This window comes from Magnolia sinica, chromosome 4 (genome assembly GCF_029962835.1).
Source record: "Magnolia sinica isolate HGM2019 chromosome 4, MsV1, whole genome shotgun sequence".
Taxonomy (NCBI): domain Eukaryota; kingdom Viridiplantae; phylum Streptophyta; class Magnoliopsida; order Magnoliales; family Magnoliaceae; genus Magnolia; species Magnolia sinica.
The window spans coordinates 97977652-98000670 of NC_080576.1; the positions used below are offsets into that span (position 1 = coordinate 97977652).

The window sequence follows — 23019 nt, forward strand, 5'->3', positions numbered from 1 at the left end:
TGTCCACTTTTAACAAGCATCACAGTGAGCCCGAAAAGTTTCAACAATGGGTTCCATTGTCACCATTATTTTCTATTATGTGGCCTACACGAGCTCTGGCTAAGGCTGATATTTTGGCCCTAGCCTTAAAATGACACGACAAAAAGGATGGGCGGCATGGATTTTATACAAACATCAATGTGGGCCTCACAAGTTTGGTCATTGCCCACACGCAAAAAAGGATTCCGTACACATCACTTTCTTGGTTAAATTACACGTAACTTCTGATTCCTTAGAAAACCATATAACTACTAAAACGAGGACAATGGCATTTTAGTTCAAATAATTTTAAGAAGCACATAAAGGCCACTTTTGAAATTTATGGGATGACCTAGCTTTCTAAGTAACTGACCCAAACTTCGAGGTGGGTACAGTCAATTTCCCTTTATATTAATTGAGGGACCCACTTTATTTACTAGTTTGATGACCTACACGCATGCCACAACGGCACGTGTGTCTTTACAAATGTATATATTCTATATGCATTCACAAGTCAAACCACACCCTGTCTCTCCCACTGCTACTACTGAAACAGAACCTTCACTGTAGTAAATACGTCGTACTTAAACTCATCTGCATGGAAATGACGACGTGGAATGATCTTGACGTATAGATAGAATACCAAACAGGCGATGATGGGCCCCACCCAAAACACCCAGTGTCCATCCCAGAGGTGGCCGCCTCTAACAAGTGCTGGCCCTACACACCGAGCAGGGTTCAACCCAGCGCCTGAGTACCCTTTCTTCGCTGTCAACGTGGAGGATATAAGCACCAACAGCCCCACCACAGCACCGATGATCACACACACCTTGACAGGCCCTAGAACCTTTGCCTGCCGTCTATCGAAGGCCATCCATATCGATGCGTAGAGAAATACAAATGAGCATATGATCTCGAGCCAGAGAGCGGAGCCTGTGTCGATACCGACGGTGATGGGCCCATGAGGTCCCAGTGCAATGACGGAGAGGGTACATCCACCGAGAGAAAATGCATTCTCAATGGTATTGCCGACGACAGCCTTTAGTGCAAGTGCACCGAGCACGCCTCCAATGCACTGGGCGAGAATGTAGATGGCGGCACGTGCAGGAGAGATGAGTCCGATCAGAGTCGCGGAAAAGCTGACGATTGGATTGATGTGGCCGCCGGAGACTGGGGCGGTAGCGAGGAGGAGAATTGTCACGGAGAGGAATATGAGGGCTGACATCATGAGGTTGGGAGTCTTTGTGTCGGTCTCAAAGGAGGAGATTGCGATTGTGTCGAGCGCGAAGACGAGGATCGCCGTGCCGACCAGCTCGGCCACTGATGCTCGCCACACCTGAGAATTCCAAGCATTTTAATTATCTTTTTAAAAATGGTTGGAATGGGGAATTTGGTTGGCCCAACAAAATGTAGAAGTGGAACTAACTATGGCTGATCACAACCATTCGTATGGTGGGACATATTTCAGATGGGAAATGCTGAAGATATATTCCTAACCAGATGATCCTGACCATCCAAGAATTTTCCTTGGAGGTTATGTGTTTTTGTTCTTTATGTTAGTGGGTCACAACTACTAACGAAAATTCACGTAACCATACATGAACGGGAGTAGGGAATCAAGGGTCAGTGGCATTTTCGTAGTTCCATGCAAACATGGTGGCAATTTTCTTTACGAGGACCCACCTCTAAGGAGAAAAACTCGGGCAAGCCCAACCTCTCATAGAGTGATTGACCAGATGTGGTCTTCGTGCTATCCTCCAACCGCCAGTCTTCAGACCTGAGAAAGAAAAAAAACCACCCTCAGTTTTCAACAATATTACAGAGAATGCCAACTTAGATAAAAGGAAGGATGGTAAGAAAAGCTATACCTTGGGGTGGAGGAGAAAGGCTGGATTCTAGTCCCAATGGGGAGACTTTCTTCATCTCCAACGCCTACAACATTTCCAGCCATCTCAGCTTTCACAAGTTAGTGGGATTTTGGGCTTTGGGTTTTATAGAGGTTTTTAGAGAGAGAGAGAGAGAGAGAGAGAGATGAGGTAATAATTGCATAGGCATGGAACCATGCTACCATCTATCTGCAGGCTCACACGTGAATATGGAACACGTGTGATATGTGCGAGATCTAACATTTACATCAGGTGGGATACAATGTTTAGATCTTATATTCTAGATATAAGGCCATTTTTAGAACTTTTGGTGGGCTAAAACATACAAAAAGATCGGACGTCCAGGAAAGATTGTTTATTCTGTGTATCGTGGCAGAGCTCCACACGCGTGTGGAGCTAGAAAACTTCCACGGTCAAGACCTGCCCATCCGCGCGCAGGCACACATGCCAACTGGGACACGTGTGCATGATCTGAGCTTTAAATCTGGTAGAAAATAGTACTATCTTGTGCCAACAACAAATATCAGACGCAAAAAAAATAAAAATAAAAAAAATAAATATCAGACGCTCTCAATTATCATTTGGGCCACAATGTACAAAGTAAGATGACAGCGGTTGAAACAATATTTTTCTGGCCGTCCATTAATTTTGTATGCTCTGGCCCACCTAAGGTGTGAAATTAAATTATTTATATAATCCAAGATATAAGTAGAGTAGCCAACCTGATGGAAAGTTCAAATTAATCACGTATACTGCATCCTGGCACACGTGCATACGTGTGGAAGTGCAAGCTCCCACATGCGGGTGGAAATAGCAAGAGAGAGAAAAGTCGTCGGAGTAGATGTAACGGCGCCAGCCCATCGGTCCGCCTCCTATTCTGATATTTTTGTTAAGTACCAGAGAGATTCGCACTTGTATATATTTAACATATGCTCCTCACCACACGAGCCAATGTAGCATGCTTTTGTAGGATCCAACCGTTCATCAAATGGGGTCCATCATGAATTTTTTTTGGATATTTATGTCCATCTATTCGACATCTAGAATAAGTGAATCAGTAAAAGAGATTGATAACGGTTTTAAGGCACACCTGAGGAGGAGTATACAATATTGATTTTGTGTCTGTAGTTTTCTCATTACGGTCCTCAGCTGATGGACGTCCCAGATCTTTGAAACATATGTCATGTTGTCATGTGTATTGGTTATGTTTCCTCAATCTCTCTCGCTGCGCGAATCACCTCAGCGTTTCAATATATTTTTTTTGGGAGGCCCTTCATTCATCGTTCATCACCTCTCAACTGCTTTCATCAATACCATTAACTTCCCCGTGACTAAGCCCATGATTTCTATCTCTACACTTTTTATCGTTTGGGAGATGTAAGGATGCACTAGGACACACGTGCTAACAAGCCACACATGCGCGAGGGCCATTCGATCTACCATGTGGGACTCCATAGTAACATACTCGGTCAGAAATTCGACCCGGTCCACTCGACAGGTGGGCCACACATGACTATGTTTCGGGACTCGGATTGGCTGATAATGATCCATGCACCAGCCAGGTAGCTGGTGGAAAAGCTCATGTGGCCCCGCCATGATGTATGTGTTTTACCCAAGCCGTCCATCCATTTTCCCAGCTCATCTCAGGGCATAAGTCCAAAAAAATCCATAGCTCAAGTCGAACTCACTGCCAAAAAACGTGGAGATTGAATGCATACTGTTGAATTTTTTTGATGGCTACGTAAGTTTTGAATCAAGCTGATGTTTTTGCTTTATGTTTTCTCTTCATTTAAGTTATTTGACTTTATAAACTAGATGAATTGCAAATAAACATTGCAGTATCCCTCGAGTAATTTCTAATAATAAGCATTCAATCTCTACTGTATTATGTTGTGTGATCCACTTGAGCTTTAGATCTGCTTCTTAAAAATGAGCTGAAAATATGGATCAATGGCATGGATAAAAACACATACACTATGGTGGGGCTCGCTGAGCTTTTCCATGAGTTAGATAGTTGGTGTGGCCAATCTTCTTCCATGTTTTTGAGTGTGCTTGGCAACCCATCCAACGATTGGATTGGCTTCAGCTTTTGACTTTATAAACTAGTTGGATGGTAAATAAACATTGTGGTGGCCTTCAAGAAATTTCTAATAATAAGTATTCAATCTCTACTGTATTATGGTGCGTGGTCCACTTGAGCTTTGGATCTGCTTCCCAAAAATGAGCTGAAAAAAAAAAGGATTGACATCGTAGATAAAACAAATATACTATGGTTAGGCCCCGCTGAGCTTTTCTACGAGTTTGATGGTTGGTGCGTGGCCAATCCTCGTCCATGTTTTTGCCGGTGCTTAGCAACCCACCTGACAAGTGGATTGGCTTCAGCTTTTGATGCAGGAATAAAAAAAAAAGAGTTTCTGTAAGCCCCAGGTGCAGCACAATCAAGCGATTCAACCATGATTCACTTGATTTGAAAGTCTATGTTCGAACATTCATAAAGGATGATCTTATCCTTTTACTTTATAAGTAATTATTGTAATTAAAGAGATTATACCAAAATTACTATAGACAGCTATTCATGAAAAGCGTATACAAACTGGTGGACGATATAAATAATGAGACTGACGTCAGGTGAGTAATTGTCCGATGGTTGAGAGTTGCCAACTACCTATGTAAAGTGCACTCTAAAAGCAAAAGTTTGACATATAACCTAAAAGGTGTATGCGGATTTATTACGTATTAAATTGATTAAATTGATACCATAAAAAGTGTATTTCCCTTGAGATGGAACATAGCAACAAGAAGAGAAGCCAATCAATTTTAAAGAAGTATAAAGTGAACTAAGATCTTTCATTTCAAAGTAACAGTACATGTGAGTAGATTGTATTAGATATCACCATGAAATTATCAATAATAATGACAATGTCATCGAGATAAGATAATAAGAGAGCAGACTCCAAAAATATAGTGGAAAGCTAAAAGGATCAAATCATGAAAACTTTGAGTGAAGCCCAACAAGGGATGCTTGAATTTGATTTGGATGATGGGTAAGATTTAGAGGAGGTTTTGTATAGACTTCTTAAGATAAATCACGGCAAAGGAATGAAATTTTAATATCAATGTAAAACAATAGCTAACAAAGAGCAGAACCAACAACAACGAAAGGGCAAACAAACATCTCCGGAGTAATATGAGCAAACGTTTCTTTGCAGCCGATCCCTATTCATATAGGATATGCTTATCATTATAGGCAAAACAAAAATTTATTACCAGCTCCTCAATTAACTTTTTTTTTTTTTTGTTTTTTGTTTTTTGGGTTAGCTTGTTAGTACACACCCATGTCAGTACACACACTCCATGTTAGCCACCCCCACTAGGGATCGAGGAAGACCTCAAGTGTTGAAACGAGATATCTCCACTCAGTCTGCCAGTTGAGCTCTGGATCCGGGTGTCAGCTGAGGAAATACATCCTTTCTAGGTTGATCCTACTCAACTAATTGCATCATGGAAATACATCCTTTTTGGGAATTTGGAGGTTTTGGGTTGGTTGTGCATTGATCTCTAAGTGTGACCCACCTAACACCTAAGTCATGGACATCTCATTATTACCGAGGGCTCACAAAATGCATGGGTTGATTGACATATACACAATACTATGGCCCTACCCAAGAAAAATAACTGCCCGAATACCTCCACATTCATGTCCACCTTATGGTTGAATGGAACTGATTTTTGGGACGTCCAACTTTCATGCATGGGTTGGATGCCATTAGGATATCCTAGTGGGTCCTACAACGAAAACTTTTGGAATAAACTTATTCTACAGATATTTATTGAGAAACCGGTCTGGACATTCTGCTTGTCAATTAAGTCTATTATATTATTAATACATTTCTACAAAATCGGTGCCATTATTGAAGCTAGCAACATAAGTTTTGAATGTGATTATGAAAGAAACACCCACCAACTTTCACAATTAAGGAGGGGAATGATCCACAACACCTGTTTTGGTGCTGCTCATAAAACACTCAAAGCTTGTGGCCCCATCATGCTATATATATATATATATATATATATATATATATATATATATATAGATAAAGATGGTGTATATCATTGAATAGGAAAGGATGTACAACCTGTGCGACAAAGGCACCATTTTGGGACACCCAGCTACAAAAAATGCTGGGGAGCCTATCATGTGAAAACAAAACACCAAAAAGAAAGGGACAAACAGCAAGCTAAGCAGCTTGCACCCAGAGAAAATTAAGACTCATATCTGATCGAGCCTAATCCAACCTTGTCTAGGAAAATGAGACCCCGGACTAGGGGCGGGAGCGAAAGAAAGTTATGGAATAGCGAGACACCCTGGTTCTGGCTCCCTTCCTTGGTCAAACCATTTGCTGGACCATTGCTTTCTCTGTATATGTGCGAAAAGGAAAAATTCCCTAGCTGTTTAAGGCTGTTAATTCTAGTTATCCATGGTTTCCATCTCTACGGAACCTTTGAATGGCTCGCCAAAATTCCAATCACCAAACTAGAGTCCGACTCTACCATGACATTGGGTAGTCCCTTCTGGATACAGATTACCATCCCATCATGAATGGCCCGGAGTTCCGCCAGGTTGTTTGAGCCTTCTCCATAGCCACAAGCGAACCCAAAAATGAAGGATCCGTTGTCACTTTTACAAATGCCACCTCCTCCCGAGGGCCCGGGATTCATAAGGGCCGATCTGTCTGTATTCAGTTTGACCCACGCGGGGGTGGGAAATCTCCACTTAACGAGGACTGCGTTGGGACGCCTCTGATTCACAGCGGGGTGCTTGGGACTACCTCTGAGATGCGGGAGACAGATATCATCTTCCCACTGTGGACCGATAACTTGTTGGGCCCACCATCGGATGAGGGCAATGGCTCCCCTGATGTTCACCGGGTTGTCATCATAAGTGGCCATATTTCTTGAGTGCCAAACTTCCCATAGAATGAGACAAGACAGCAGATTTCTGATAGTAGAGGAGGCGCTCCCATGGGCCGCCGCCCGCCTCCAATGAAGGATCCTACCTTCAACAAATAGGTGAGGGAGATTGGGAACGCTGCAAAGCGTGCCAAAGAAGGACCAAAGGGACTCAGCAAGATGACCAAACAGGAACAAATGTGCAATCGATTCCCTGTCCGAGCTACCGTGAGGATTGCCCGAGCAACACAGGCATTTTGACGCCAGCGCTACCCCTTTTTCCTGGATTCTATCATCAACCAGGATTACCTCCTGCATCAACCTCCATAGGAAAACAGAAATTTTTGGCGGGAGAGAAGAGTGTCAAATCCAGCTGGCGCACCTAGTTCAGGGGAGTAGCCTCTGATGAACTTCCAAGCTGATTTTTGAGTAAATGTTCCTGATGCATCACGGGGCCAGAAACAGGAGTCATCCTCATCAGAAGTCACATAACCACTTTGGAAAATGTCGTTGATGATTTCCTGGGGAAGGAAGGTGAACACCCCAGAAGGGGGGAGGGGGCCAGAATTACCGATGAAATCCCTAACCTTGAGCTCTAGCAGCCCCACTGGGATTGGGGTGTCAATGCAGTTTTGGAGAGGGCCCCTGCCCAACCAATTAGCTATCCACAGATTTAAGTCACCGCGGCCAACATGCCATTGCACATTCTCATTCAGAATCAGGATGAGTTCCCTGATCCTCTTCCAAAAGGGGGAGGAGTTCAGCGGAGCCTGCATTGGGACGATAGCGCCGAGATCCCTGGGATGCTTGCTGCACATGAGTCTGACCCATGGACCCACAATTTCACCGAATTTTATCGCCTAAGCCAATTTCATCCTCTGGCCCCTCATGACTTCCTGTAAATTTTTGATTCCCAAACCTCCTTCCATAATTGGTTTGGTGATTTTTTTCCAAGTCAACCAGTGAAATTTTTTCTTACCATCAGCCCAACCCCAAAAGAAATCTGCAAAGGAATTTTCAAGTTTAGTGAGCACCTAGCGAGGAACATGCATTACAGACATGATGTGAATCGGAAAGCTTCCTAAAATGTGTCGGATCAATGTGGTTCTGCCTGCCTGAGAAATCTGTCTGGCTGCCCAACCTAAGGTCTTTTTTATCACCTTGTCCACCATGAAATGGAACACCGAGGATTTGATTCTACCTGTAGCAATGGGGGCTCCCAAGTATTGGATAGAATCCGGGGCTCTATTGAAACCTAAGAGGCATTAGGTAGTTCTAATTCGCCCCATACGTAAGGATTTAGAACAAATAAAGCAACTCTTGTTGTTGTTTATTTTTTGACCTGATGCTTCTTGAAAGCGGTGAAGAAATCTTTTGATCACGAGCAGGGACGGTCGGCTGCCATTAAGGAAGATAAGCATATCATCAGCGTATAATAAATGCGAGAGGAGGGGGCAACCGCATTGCAAGCTGTACGGTTGACAAGCACCGGTGGAGAAGAGCAGCTTAAGATTTGCAGAGAAAGCCTCCATAGCGATGATGAACAACATTGGTGAGAGGGGGTCTCCTTGTCTAAGCCCTCTTAAAGAATGGAAAAAACCTGCTGCCTCACCGTTAATGAGAATAGAAAAATAGTTGTTGCCCCAACAGCCCTCCAGGATCTAAATCCATCTGTCACAGAAACCAAATTTTTGGAGAACAAATTTTAAGAACTCCCAACTGACCCTGTCATAAGCTTTCTCAAGGTCCAGTTTGAGGATGAGATTGTCGCCTCGAACTTTCCTGTCTATAACTCACATCGCCTCTTGTGCCAGGGCGATGTTTTCTGCAATACTTCTTCCTTGGAAGAAGGCTCCTTGTTTTTAAGAAATGAGTTTGGAAAGCACAAAACTTAACCTGTTAGCAAGCAGCTTAGCAAAAATTTTATAAATGATGTTACATAGACTTATTGGACGGAAGTTTGAGAATTTAGTAGCTGATTTGGACTTGGGGATGAGGCAGATAAGCGTGGACGTGAAGGCTCTCGGGAGAGGGGCCCCAGCCATCATTTTGACAGCGGCGGGGTGAATATCTCTCCCCACAACGTCCCAAGAACAAGCATAGAAAGCCGCCGAGAAACCATCCGGCCCAGCTGCCCCATCCTTAGGGACAGACAACAAAGCAGAATGGACTTCTTCAATAGAGGGAGGGGACAAAAGTGAAGTATTGTCCTGCTGGGTAAGAAAAAAACTCAATGAGATCCACAATTCAGGTGGGCCACATCAATGGGAACAATGGGGAGGGGATTCTAATCATAGGCATGTTTGTGCAGCCACCATGACATGTATGGATCATTCATCAAATCTTTTTATTCAGATTTAACTCAACAGGATGAAGTAAAAATATAAAACTGAGCCAAATCCCAATATAAGGGGCCGCACAATGTCAACCTCCAAGTTTTTGGAGCAGTTTTACATTGTTCACATTGGTGTGGCCCATTGAGATTCTAATATAAGGGGCCACACCATGTCAACCTCGAAGTTTTTGGAGCAGTTTTACATTGTATGGTTTTGACACTCAATATTTGTGGGACCCACCATGTTGTATATTTGCAACCCACTCCAGCAATTAGGTGGGAGCCCTACATTAAAAACATAATAATAATAAATTCATATACATGTTGAAATAGATGTCTTAAATCGAGTCTGTTACTGGATTGTCGATGTAATCGACAGTTTATTCAATGTCATTGAAGCTCTCAATTCCATTGATGTTTTTTGGATTTTCTTCAGTTCGTCACTGGAGTAACTGGGCACTTTTTCGATGCCATCGATGAGTGTTCGATGCCATTGAGAATTTATAGAAAATCATATTTTATCTCTGGATAGTTGTGGTGTTAATTCGATGCCATCGATAGATTTTCGATACCATCGATAGGATTAGTTCATGGCATCGACAAGGCTTCGATGGCATCAACAAATTCTGCGCAGATTTTTCACAAAACTGCGAAATTGCGAGATTTGTTTCCGATTTCGTTTGAGATTCTTTCCAAGGCTATATATATGGGTGTAAACGGGATTGGGAGGTATTCTAAGGGTTTCTAAGTTGTCCTAAGGTTTCAAAAGGTGTAGCAAGGGTAAGATTCAAGGTTGTTTGAATCAGGTAAGCTCATTCTCTTTGTAATTTCTACTTTCATAGTGATCATCTGTCGCTTTGTGCCGTAGTTTTTTCTCAAAAGGATTTTTCCACGTTAAATCAATGTGTTCTCTTCGTGTTTGCTTTATGCTATTGGATTATTATCTTTGAATCATCTTTGCGTGCTTCCACGGTCCCCTAACAAGTGATATCAGAGCTAATGTTAGGGCGCAGGCTTGAATCTGAAGGATTAGTATCAATGGGAAACTCTAAGTATGATATTGAGAAGTACTCAGGCAAAAATAACTCTGAGTCATTGAAGGTTAAGATGATTAGCCTATTAACTAAGTATGGTGAAGATGGGGCTATTGAGGAGCGATGACCGTCTATGAGTGATGAAGAATTGAATACTCTTGATAAGAATGTCTTATCCTCTATTTGATTGTGTCTCACGGATGATGTTCTCTACAACGTTCTGAGAGAGAAAACCGTAGTAAATTTGTGGGCGAAGTTAGAAGACGTTTATGCAAAAAAGTCCCTTAAGAATCGCCTACACTTGAAGCTTCAATTATTCAACTTCAAGATGGCAGAAGGTGAAGATGTGGAGGCCCATGTCAGTAGCTTTAATAAGTTGATTTGTAAATTGCTAAACATGGAGGAAGTGGTCAAAGATGAAGATTAGGCATGTATTTTGTTAAATTCTCTTCCGGCTTTGTATGAGTCATTCAGAGACTCATTATGCACCGGTAATAAGTCCCTAAGTGTGGACACTATTATCTCATCCCTTCAGGGGAAGGCTATGAGAAAGATAAATGGTAGGCTAAGGACCTCTTCTGATCAACTGCTTACGAGAGGCAAGAATATTGAGCGAGATATAGGAACTTCAAGACTTAGATCCAAATCCAAGGGTAAGGGCAAAAGCAAGTTAAAGTGTTGGAACTGTAGGATGACTAGACACATGAAGAAGGATTGCAAAAATCCGAAGTCAAAGAAAGAAAATTCAGAGGCATCTTTTAGGGAGGCCAATATTGTCACATCTGATAAAGAGACAAGCACATGTGAGGTGTTGTATGTGTCTATGATTGGATACTTGTACGACGATCATAGAGACGAGTGGATTCTTGACACAGGAGCGTCATATCACATGACTCCTCATCAAAGTTGCTTCACTAGTTACAGAGAGTGCGATGGTGGACAGGTCTTTATGGGCAATGATAATACCTGTCATGTTATGGCTATTGGTACGGTGCACATCAAGATGTTTGATGGGATAGAACGTACCTTGACTGATGTCAGGAACGTTCCTGATATGAAGAAGAGTTTAATTTCTCTCGGTGCACTCAATGCTATAGGGTGCAAGTTCACCGGTCTTAATGTTCTTAAAGTTTCAAAAGGGGCACTCGTGATTATAAGAGTTTAGAGGTACGGAAACCTTTATAGGTTGATTGGAAGCACTTCATTAGGTAGAGTAGCAATGACCATTGCGGATTCCACATCTGCATGTATGTGGCATGCTCATCTAGGCCACATGAGCGAGCGGGGCATGAAGGTACTTTCTGATCAATGTTTAATTCCAGCTTTTAAGAATTTTAATTTAGATATATACGAGCATTATATATATGGTAAACAATCTAGACTATCTTTTAAATTTGAAAAACATGTATATAAGGGAGTGCTTGATTATGTGCATTCTAACATATGGGAGCCATCGCCAGAGGTTTCCGTTGGAGGGTCATCATGGTTTGTCTCATTCATTGACGAACACTCTCGAAAAGTTTAGGTTTACTTCATGAAACGTAAATCTAAAGTTTTTGCTACATTCATACAATGGAAGGCAATGGTGAAAAAACAGTCAGGGCAAAAAATAAAGGTTTTAAGGACTGACAATGGTAGAGAATTTACTTCCATTGAGTTTAATGAATATTACAAAGATGAAGGGATCATTAGGCACAGCATAGTGCACCACACGCCCGAACAAAACGATGTGGCGGAAAGGATGAATTGAACTCTTTTGGAGAGGGCCCGATGCATGTTAAGTTATGTTGGGTTGGGCAAGGACCTATGGACTGAAGCTGTTAACACGACTTGCTACTTGGTGAACCGGTCCCCTTCTATGGCAATTGATTGTAAGATCTCAGAGGAATTATGGAGTAGTCATAAGATGGACTACTCAGATATGCACATATTTGGTTATGGGGCTTACTCTCATATACCGTCAATTGAGAGAGATAAGTTAGACCATAGAGCCTAAAAGTACATCTTTGTTGGCTATGGTGTTGGTGTGAAATGTTATAAGTTATATGACAAAGTCACACACAAGGTCATCACTAACCGTGACGTCATATTCAATGAAAGCTCCCTATTCCCCAAGAATGATCAAAAGGAGCAAGAGGAACTAGAAAAGTCAATCGAAGACATTCGGATTAACACAAATGAAACTTAGGTAGAGACAGATACATAGCCAGAGGTACAAGAGTATGTAAAGCAGCCACCTATAAGAAGAAACCCACCGCGTGATCGCATGTTACCGGCAAGATACAAGGACGATATTAATATCACATATGCCCTCATTAGAGATTAGGGGGACCCGTCTACTATTCAAGAGGCTCTTGATGAGCCTAATGCAAAAAAGTGAAAAGCAGCTATGAACAATGAGATTGACTTTTTGTACAAGAACCACACATAAGAGCTGGTGGAGCTTCTAGTGGGTCGAAAAGTGATAGAATGTAAGTGGTTATTCAAAAGGAAACATGATATATACAAATCAAGGCTGGTAGCGAAGGGTTATGCTCAAAGAGAAGAAATTAACTTCACAGAAATATTCGCATCAGTGGTTAAGCAAGTGTCTATTAGATTCGTGTTGACAATGGTTGCCCAATACGATCTCGAGCTAGAACAGATAGCTGTCAAGACTGCATTCGTGCATGGGGAGTTGGAAGAGCATATCTATATGAAGCAACCAAATGGTTACAAAGTTAAAGGGGTGGAGAAAAAATTTTGCAGGTTAATGAGGTTGTTATACGGCCTGAAAAAGTCGCTCAGTGGTATAAAATATTTAATTCTTTCATGTTGAGTCAGAAATTTACTATGAGTGAATACGATCACTGTGCCTATTACACGATACTAAATGATGCCAAATTCAAAATCCTAGTATTTTATGTTGATGATATGTTGATCGTTAATCATGATATGTTTGAAATTGATGTACTGAAGACTCAGTTATTAAGGACATTCGAGATGAAAGATTTGGGGGCTGCAAAGAGAGTTCTTGGCATAGATATTCATAGAGACGGGAAGATAAATAGGCTTTGGTTATCTCAGGCAGAATACCTTGAGAATGTGTTGATCAATGTTCATAACTCCAAGTGTAGGGTCGCGATGTAGTAATAATCTCGGTAAGACTAAGGTCAAATCCACAGGGACTGAACCTTGTACGTATTCTGAAAGTAAGTAAAATTAGAACTATAAGAAGATGTAATCTAAATCTGAAGAATGTAGGAGAATAATGATGAATTATTAAACTAAAACTTGTAAATTTCAAAAGTGAGAAACTAGGGTGCCAAGGATCCACTTGTAGCAATCAGGAAGCTACCTTGCATGATTCAAGGACACAACTGGAATCAGAGTCTTATCCTATCCAATTAGTAAGAAGAGATTTGTCAGATCTTTGAACTTCTTATGGATCTAATCATCAATAGATAAGAGTGGTGAAGATTTGGAAGTGATTCTGTCACCTAACCATGCCTAGGAGATGATGGCAAACAACAACAATTTATCAATCTCACAGTCAATCATAAGAGAATTGTGAAAGTTAGGAAGGATTCCGTCACCCTACTATGCCCAAGGGACGATGGTGAACAATGGGTCTGCCTAATGTCACAATCTCAAAACATGAAAAGAAGATATTCAAAGCAATCATAGATCTATTGTAATTTGAGTCACAACAAACTATTAAAAACTAAAAATATTCCTTTGTAATTAAACTAGAATCCAAGAGAATTCAATAAACATGAATCAAAGCAAAGCAATCATCCCAATCACACTACAAGCTTCACCTCTTAGCCCTATCTAAAGGTTTAGCCAACCATAGACATGATTGAACTAAAAACTCTTAAAAAGCATTAAAGGAAACAAACAAAGAAGGACAGAGAAGAAAAACTCTGTGATGATGGCTCTTCACGCTGCTCCTCTCTCTCCTCTTTACGTTCACTGCCTTATCCTTGGATTGCCTCCACGGCTGCCCACGTCCAATAATGCCTTAAGTTCTCTCTCTCTTCTCTCCTTTTATAAGCAAAGAAGGGTGGTGAAGAAGCTACTGGAGTTAGTGCGGAAGGTCGGCCAGGCGTTTACACAGCACCTTGCGTGCGAAGCCGTGAAAATGCAAACCGAGTTACGTTCTGACGAAGTTTTCGAATGGTTGACGTTTTAAGAACTTATTTTGGCTCCATGGTTAGGGTAAAGACCCCCTTCCCGAGCTGTTGAACGGTTCAAATCAAAGATCTGACCATCATCTGGGCCATACAACATCCTGCAACATCTGGAAAAATCAGACGTGCGTATGATGCGAAAGAACCTGCGCTGAGATGCTCCGAGGGCCCCACAGTGATGTTTTCAGAGAAATACACCCCGTTCATTGAATTCCTGGTGAAATTTCAGTCAGAAAGGAGTGGTTTTGGTTAAGTTTTGGTGCGGTCCACTGTATCAAATCACCTCACCGTTCACCCTACATTTTTCGGTGATCCAAGTGTGTACGTGTGCATGAGGCCAAAAGGAAACCATGACTAGGGTCGTGGCCACCCCCGGGGTGAATGAATGGTCCCGATCGTCTAATGGGGCCGTGATGGTGGCCCACTATGGTCTCTCGGTGGACAGCGTCCGCTCGCTGTTGTGAAGACAGGTGTGGGTCGGGTCAGTCGTGTGTTGACCGGACTCGCGGTCTGGTACGATGCAGGGGTGCACTGCACTATGTACACGAAAGTCCCCCTGTGGGGTCCACTGTGATGCGTGTGAGAAATCTGCTCCGTCCATCCATTTTTTTACCTCATTTAAGGGGTTGAGACCAAAATTAAAGCATATTCAGGTATCAAGTGGGCCCCAGATCAATGTTTATGGGCTAATCTGTCCGTTGGGCCATTTTCATAAGGATCCAATAGCTGAAATTTGACGTGTACAGATATAAAGTTTCGAGCCAAACGAATGGTAAGAACCTTATGATCTTGCATTTAGGACGGCTTTTAAGCCTCTTGAACTTCAATTGCTTGATTTTCTCAGATTTTTTATGTGTAAATTCTTCGATCTCGTTCCCCTAAGATCCGTCCCTTGCCTTGGTGATTTTTTAGCGTTAAATCTATGCTTTTAATATCCTTTTCAGTCCAAGCTCCTAAATTCACCTTACAATAAAAACATGATTAAAATAGGACATTAAGCATTATCATGTTCATAAAATCAAATAATAACTGGGGTCTAATATGCAATATTTAACCCTCAACACAATCCCCAACGAGCATTTTGCTAGTCCCGAGTAAAGTATGCAAAAAAACAAGTTTAGAACCACAGGATAATTTCTATAAACTCGAGTGATTTTTGAAAAGTAATCTAGATAATAGAATTCTAAGATACAACAACGTTGAGCATTACCTTTTCCCAAACTCAAGAGCATGGTAAACTTCATGGTCAAATTCAAAGAACAATTTTAAACATTGAGTTCCATGGGTGTATAGTAAAACCTAAACTTATCACAATTAAAGGCTCAATTATTTATTTTCATAATAACATTGATAATCAAAATAGCATTCAGGATAACCATAACCTAAACCAAAACTTGCCTTACAGTTCATCTTTTTATTCTTCTAGCTTTTGATTTTTCTATTGATGGCTTTCACGCTAAGTCAAACTTTTTAAAGATCTTTAATAGGTAACTTTTTTCGACGACAACTGTTTTTTTAGCTAGGTATTCTTTTTTTTTGGAACATGATGGACAAATTCCTGAGGTTGGCTCCTTCCATGCCTAGTGATTACCAAGTTAATAATTCAATATCGAACTGAAGCTTTAATGTGTAAGTTAGGTGTGACATGTGAAATCATGACTCAATCAATTTTTAAAATTTCAAATCATGAATTAATAATTCAAACTTGACTGTGAAATTTAACAAATAATCGAATCCAAGAGTCATAAATCACCAACATTAAGTATCTTATACTTCTTAAATCAAGAATATCCTTCAAAATCACTCGAATTCATAAGAATTTTTAGAAAAATTTAAAAATTTTCACAATTTTTGCTCAAGATTAAGAAAATACTGATTAGGTCACCTAATCTCCCATCCCCAACCTAAAATTTACATTGTCCTTAATATAAAAGATATATGCATGCAATGCACGTGAGGCAACAAAATTAAAGGAGAAGTGATGGAAGGATAGTACCTGATGAAGGAATTAAAAGGCTTTTCCAAAGAGATCTCAACGTGAAAATTGGTCAGCACAAGAGTGAAACTAAGAAAAAGCAAACTATCCTAACGGCATAAAGCCGACTATCCTAGAACGGCGTAAAGCAAACTACCCTAGTCCTATGAAAGTAAGGGAAAAGCTACTTAGTCATGCGGCAAGGTTCCTCTTCCGGTTAATATCTTGATAAATTTCTCAGTAGGTTTTTCAACAAGATCATCCAAAAGCCCTTTTTGCAATAGGCTTAGATGCCCTAGAGCATGCATGACTTTCTAGAGAAACTTATGTACCTCACCAAAAAATTGTCGTTGAATTGCTTAAGGTATCCAAAGGATATATGGTTCACCTGTGACAGAAAAAGTGTTAATGTTAGTACTCCATGGTGAATCAGAGACTACAAGTAGATAAACTTCAAAAAAATTCTCAGAGAGTGATGTAGTCTCGATACATTCTGAAGTTTCAGACCTCGGTTGAATTTTCAGTTCCTCTTCCTTTAATGATAAATGTTCAAGATCTGAGGAATGAGAGGCTTCGGAATAAGGGTTCTCTTGGTTAGTAACAACTACCAAGATATTCTCTTGCGAGGCATCCACTATTTCTTTAATCATAAGATCGTTTGAACCTGAAAAGTGTGTCAAGCAATCATCCAAAGAGTTAAAAATTTCCACATTGAAATCTGTGATGAGATGCTCAAGGATTCCATCATCTTTAAAAGTAGATGGAGGTATGCTCTCTTGCTCCAGCCCTGTACAGACAAATTGAGGGTCAGTAGATGAAGTATTGATGTAAGGACTCTATTCATTGATACTACTCAGAAGAGGCATTGAATCGTCAAAATTTGACAGTTCAGATGGTGATCTCAAATGGGTGGTTTTAAATTCTAGAATCTTATCGGGCAATTCGTCTATCTCCCTAACTATCTTATAAGTCAATTCAGAGGAGTGGTCTAAACGTGCATCACAAAGGTTAGAAGGTTTAGGTAAAAGTGGTTCATCCTCCATATTTAAATTAGCCATGTCAGATAGGTGGAGTAGATCACTATGGTCGATAACTTTCTAAACCTCTTGATCATTGATATGGGCCAAACTTGAAATTGAATCCCAATATGCATCATCTTCCAATTCAGTGCAGTACACACTTGGACTGGGATCGCTTCCCTCACATTCTGTTCCTAGATTAGGTTGAGGTTCAAATAAACTAACCTTTTCCTCATCATTAAAATCAGATGTGTCATGTGAGTGAAGTGTATCAATATCATTATATTTGAAAACCAACAATGTCTCTTGATTATTCCTTTGGACTGTCATTGAGATCGACTCATCGGGAAATCGAGTCATATACTCATTAATGAATTTCAACTCCTTATTCCAAATTTCAGAGTTCTCCATAAGCAAGTTAGGATTACTCTCCTCGTATTGTGTTTCTGGATGGAGTTGTAGTTGGGACAAACTAGCTTCCACTATCTCATCATAAGCATGGAATCCAAAGGAGTAATCAACAAAATCAATTGGCAGTTCATCTCTCCAATGTGTGGAGTTAAAATCACTTTCCTTGCACTGTATTTGTAATTTGGGTTGCGGTTGGGATGAATTAGTATCTATTAGCCTATCGAGCCGTGATTCAGGTACTTTTAAAAATTTCCTCATGTCAGTAACATAGTCTATGTAACTCTGAGGTGACTCCTCTTGGATCGTTTCTAATAGATATTCAAAAGTGGCTGATCCAAGAGGGTTTTCATCATTATGTTTTACTAACTTAACTTCAAAATATTTCTATTTTCACTAATCATAATCATACGTGTCATCATTGCAATAATCACATACTGTTTTCTTAACTCGTGGAGTGCAATTATTTTCCCGCAGATAATACTGAAGGACTTCTTAATCGGTGGAGCATCATATTTCGATTGGTTGAAGAAATTTTTAGAAAATATTTAAGGCATAGACTGTTTTCCATCGTAATCATCATACATCCTTTCTCAAGATTTCTTAGCTATCTCAGCATATTGACGTTCCAACTCATGCATATACATGGTGAAACCCCAATCTTAATCCTAAAAAATCCTACAACAAATATGAAAAGTAAAAAGTTAGAAGGAGGTCACCAAATTAGAAGTTCCTATGTTAAAAACCTACAAAAGAAAACAAAACAAGTCAGTTTTTAAAAATAGAAAGTTTCTAAAAACAAAAATAGAATGAGGAGTTAGTTTCTAAAAAGGAAAGAAATCCTAGAATTAGAAAGTTTCTAAAAAGAGAAAAATAAAACTTAATCCTAAAAATAAAAAAATCTTAATCTTAAACTAATTCTAAAACTAGCTAATCTCAGAAAAATGCAACCGTCAGTCCCCGGCAACGGCGTTAAAAACTTGTTCACAACCCCAAGTGTAGGGTCGCGATGTAGTAATAATCTCGGTAGGACCGAGGTCGAATCCATAGGGACTGAACCTTGTACGTATTCTGAAAGTAACTAGAACTAGAAGAAGACGTGATCTAAATCTGAAGAATGTAGGAGAATAATGATGAATTATTAAACTAAAGCTTGTAAAATTCAAAGGTGGGAAACTAGGGTGCCAAGGATCCACTTGTAGCAATCGGGAAGCTATCTTGCATGATTCAAGAACACATGCTGGAATCAGAGTCCTATCCTATCCAATTTGTAAGAAAAGATTTGTCAGATCTCTGAACTTCTCATGGATCTAATCATCAATAGATAAGAGTGGTGAAGATTTGAAAGTGATTCCATCACCTAACCATGCCCAGGAGACGATTGCAAACAACAACAATTTACCAATCTCACAGCCAATCATAAGAGAATTGTGAATATTAGTGTAACGTCCTAAATTTCGAGGGTCGAGCAAAGCTCTACTCCCGAGATCCAGCACATTACTTATGCAACATGGATAATGATGTTTAGATGTTGTCTATATCAATGCATTAAACATGAGTCAGATTATACTCAAACAACATATCATACTCTTGAGATAATATAATTAAGTAAGCGGAAGACTAAAGTATAAGTATTGAAATGAGTAAGCGGTTCATAGCCTCCAGAGTATGATGATGTGATGATGTAACAAGGTTTAATATATATATGGTTCGTTTTAAAATATACAAAATGTCAAAATGTAGGTTTCCAACTAATCCATGTAACCCTGTAATCCCGTCAAATCAAATAAGGTCTACGTAGACCCGCCTAATAGCTGAACATAGGAGAATTCCTCCTCCTCATCTACAAAGTCAAACTCAGCCGCATAGGCTCTGTCATCACTTGCGTCTACAACAAAGTCTAGTTGGTGTTTTAAAACACCTCCCAAGGTGGGAGTGAGTGATCAACTCAATGCTACTATAAGGCAAAGGTTAACATATTATTAAGTCAATCAAACAGTAATGATAAAGCAATACAACAATCACTTACTAGCTACTCTTGTTAATGCAGGGGTGGTATGCAGTATAATGCATGCTCTCACATAAAGCTCTCTCAAAAGTGACTCCAACAACCAAGTTCGCGCATGACAAACTCCCTAAAGTGCAACTTCCTCGCCAAAGCACATGCAATGTAGTGCATAGTCGTGTTAATCTTATTCATACAGCAGGTTCAGGAAGCTAAGGTACCTCCCTTTATATCATTTACCCAACCGAAGGATCTATCTAAGGTCGTCAATCCTAGTTATTCACATACGATAGGCAAGTTGTAGGGCATCACCCCTAATAAAAAACAGTCGATAGGCAAATTTAAAATTTATACTCACAATCACTACGAGAGGCTCATCACCTCAACGTTGGCCGACAGCTCAAATACGGTGTCTCATACCACCATATTCGGCTCACGAGTGTTGGGTTGCTCACTGGTCACTACGGGGAGGCTTGTCACCCCAACGTAAGCCGACAGCTCGACCACGGTGTCTCATACCATCATGCCCAGCTCATGAGTCTTAGTGGATCGTGGTATCATGATTGAAATGGGTCTTTACATTGATAAGTGGTACCTTATATTCAAGCAGTGATGTTCATACATGATAAACACACAATAGGCCAATTGGTTTTTAGATAGTTCGATTGGTACGAGCGCACGTTGACTTAATCAACATAGAGCGCATAAGCACTCCATGTGGCCTAACCACTGTCGACAATCATTGTACGACCCGAATTCATCAGATGTATTATCAAATGTGGCGAGACTAATTCAGCCACTCGAACGGGAACTATTGTCGATTGCATGGACCACGTTGTAGTCTCAATTTTACTCAGATATAGCATATAAATATATGTGATAATCATATCAGCATTTGACAAACAATTTAAGTGAATTTCTCATTTAAGCATTTCACCTAACATATTGAGCATGTTACCAAAAACTTGCATTTGATCCATAAATCGTGCAGTCAAAATTAAGATTACATGAAGAAAACTATACATATAGATAAGGTAATTGAGAATCCTATCTCGATACCCTTATTGAATACAATTCACCAACAATTTCTCATTCAGACATTTAATCAAACACTTAAGACTACACGTTACTAAATACATAGACTAGATTAGTTACGACATATATTTTTGTAAATTCATACACAGAGAGGCTAGCATGCATATAACAACAATGAATCTTCATTTTGTAAGCATGTTAAACACAAATTAGATTTTCATACTCATTTAATCATTTCAACAAACACATGAGATGCATATTTCATTCAACATAGTTCACACACGTATATTGTATCGAAAGCAGCGTATCTAAGACAATATGACAGCAATTAAGTCAGTCATAAATCATTACTGACATTGAAAGTATTGAAAACCATAACTTAAACATTTATAGTCCGCACTTTTCATCGGAATATTCGATTCGGACGCGGTTCGTATCCTACGTTCCCAAAAATGGACTGATGGGCACCTAAGCAATGAAATAGGTTAGCTATTTCGTCAATTACTCTATTTGGATCCCTAAATCAAGATTAGGGTTAGGATTTCTTACCCAAATCGTAGCTGAGATGGATTGTGTAGTGTAACAGGAAGGCGATTCAGTGTATGGAGTTGTGGGATCTCCCTTCTTTTCTCACTCTTTTCTCTTCTTTTCTCTCTTCTCTCTCCTAGGGTTAGAGAAATTCGTATGGAATGGGAATGAGGTGGTTTGAGGGCTTTATATAGGCTTAGAATTGGTGTAAATGGCCCCAAGGCCATGGTATACTTCAATTATAACCACAGGGTGCCTGTTTCAGGCAAACGGGGTTCATCTAGAGGTCCATTACTCATGGAGTAGGGTAAGTTCCCTGACAATGGATCTATGTCAGGATGTGTTTTCGGTGCGATCGGATAAGCGGATCGACCGTGAAGGACCTGTATCAGATCAATGGTTGTTCTTACACGATCAGGGTCACAAGTATACAGATATGTGCAGAAAAATTTCTCTAATCCATGGGTGAAGTTCGGTCAGAAACTAACGGTCTGAAATCCTCAATTTTGCCTGTGAGCGAATGGCTCAATTCACTTAAGTTTTAATACCCTTTTCTAAGGATATTCACGTTTCTCACACACTTCGCTTAGCATTCAAATTAAATGTTTCTGGACGCTATTTGGGCTTGATTCCTGCGATGGTTGTCAAGCCCAGTAAGGCGGATGTAACTCTATAGTTTCGCAGTCATCGGACTTTTAACATGCGGTCCAAGTCCGATACAGAGTTTCAATGGGCTCCCAAGAGCGACAGGTTCTTGCGGTTTTTCCTAGGTTTTTATATAGTGTTGAGTCAGTAATATTAGTAGTTTTGAGTCTTGCCATTTGTGTAAATGGTGGTTCGAGGTAAATGTACCGATTAATTTGGTTTAGTACTTAATTAATTTTTAGCTAATTTCTAGAGAATACGGTCCTTAGGGATTTCTGCCTGAGGTGGTACTCGGGCCTTTGTACTGATTTTTTTGAGACGTTATAGTTAGGAAGGATTCCGTCACCCTACCATGCCCAAGGGATGATGGTGAACAACAGGTCTGCCTAAGTTCACAATCTCAAAACATGAAAAGAAGATATTCAAAGTAATCACAGATCTATTGTAATTTAAGTCACAACAAACCATTAAAAACTAAAAATATTCCTTCATAATCAAACTAGAATCCAAGAGAGTTCAATAAACATGAATCAAAGCAAAAAAACCATCCCAATCATACTACAAGCTTCACCTTTTAACCCTAGCTAAAAGGTTTAGCCAACTATAGACATGATTGAACTAAAGACTCTTAAAAAGCATCAAAGGAAACAAACAAGGAAGGACAGAGAAGAAAAACTCTGTGATGATGGCTCTCCACGCTGCTCCTCTCTCTCTCTTCTTTACGTTCACTACCCTATCTTTGGATTGCCTCCACGGCTGCCCACGTCCAATAATGCCTTAAGCTCTCTCTCTCTCTCTCTCTCTCTCTCTCTCTCTCTCTTTCTCTCTCTCTCTTCTCTCCTTTTATAAGCAAAGTAGGGTGGTGGAGAAGATACTGGAGTCAGTGCAGAAGGTCGGCCTAGCGTTTACGCAGCACCTTGCACGCGAAGCCATGAAAATGCAAACCGAGTTGCGTTCTGACAGAATTTTCGGATGGTGGACGTTTCAAGAACTAATTTTGACTCCATGG

General features: G+C 40.3%; 1 protein-coding gene across 1 annotated transcript; it reads right to left on the reverse strand.

Annotated features, from left to right (window-relative positions):
- Window positions 1–423: 423 nt before the first annotated feature.
- Window positions 424–2024, reverse strand: LOC131243462 (probable aquaporin TIP1-2). The gene is made up of 3 exons (XM_058242836.1): window positions 1887–2024; window positions 1702–1795; window positions 424–1354 (listed from the first exon to the last, which is right to left on the reverse strand). Exons 1-3 carry the CDS (start codon window positions 1967–1969, stop codon window positions 563–565), a joined length of 969 nt encoding a protein of 322 aa, XP_058098819.1. The 5' UTR covers window positions 1970–2024; the 3' UTR covers window positions 424–562.
- Window positions 2025–23019: the final 20995 nt, after the last annotated feature.

Coding starts and splice junctions, on each gene's coding strand:
- LOC131243462 (XM_058242836.1), bottom strand. CDS start 1,969: ATGGCTGGAAATGTTGTAGGCGTTGGAGATGAAGAAAGTCTCCCCATT. Junction 1,796..1,886: donor CCTTTCTCCTCCACCCCAAG/GTATAGCTTTTC, acceptor TTTCTTTCTCAG/GTCTGAAGACTGGCGGTTGG. Junction 1,355..1,701: donor CCGAGTTTTTCTCCTTAGAG/GTGGGTCCTCGT, acceptor TGGAATTCTCAG/GTGTGGCGAGCATCAGTGGC.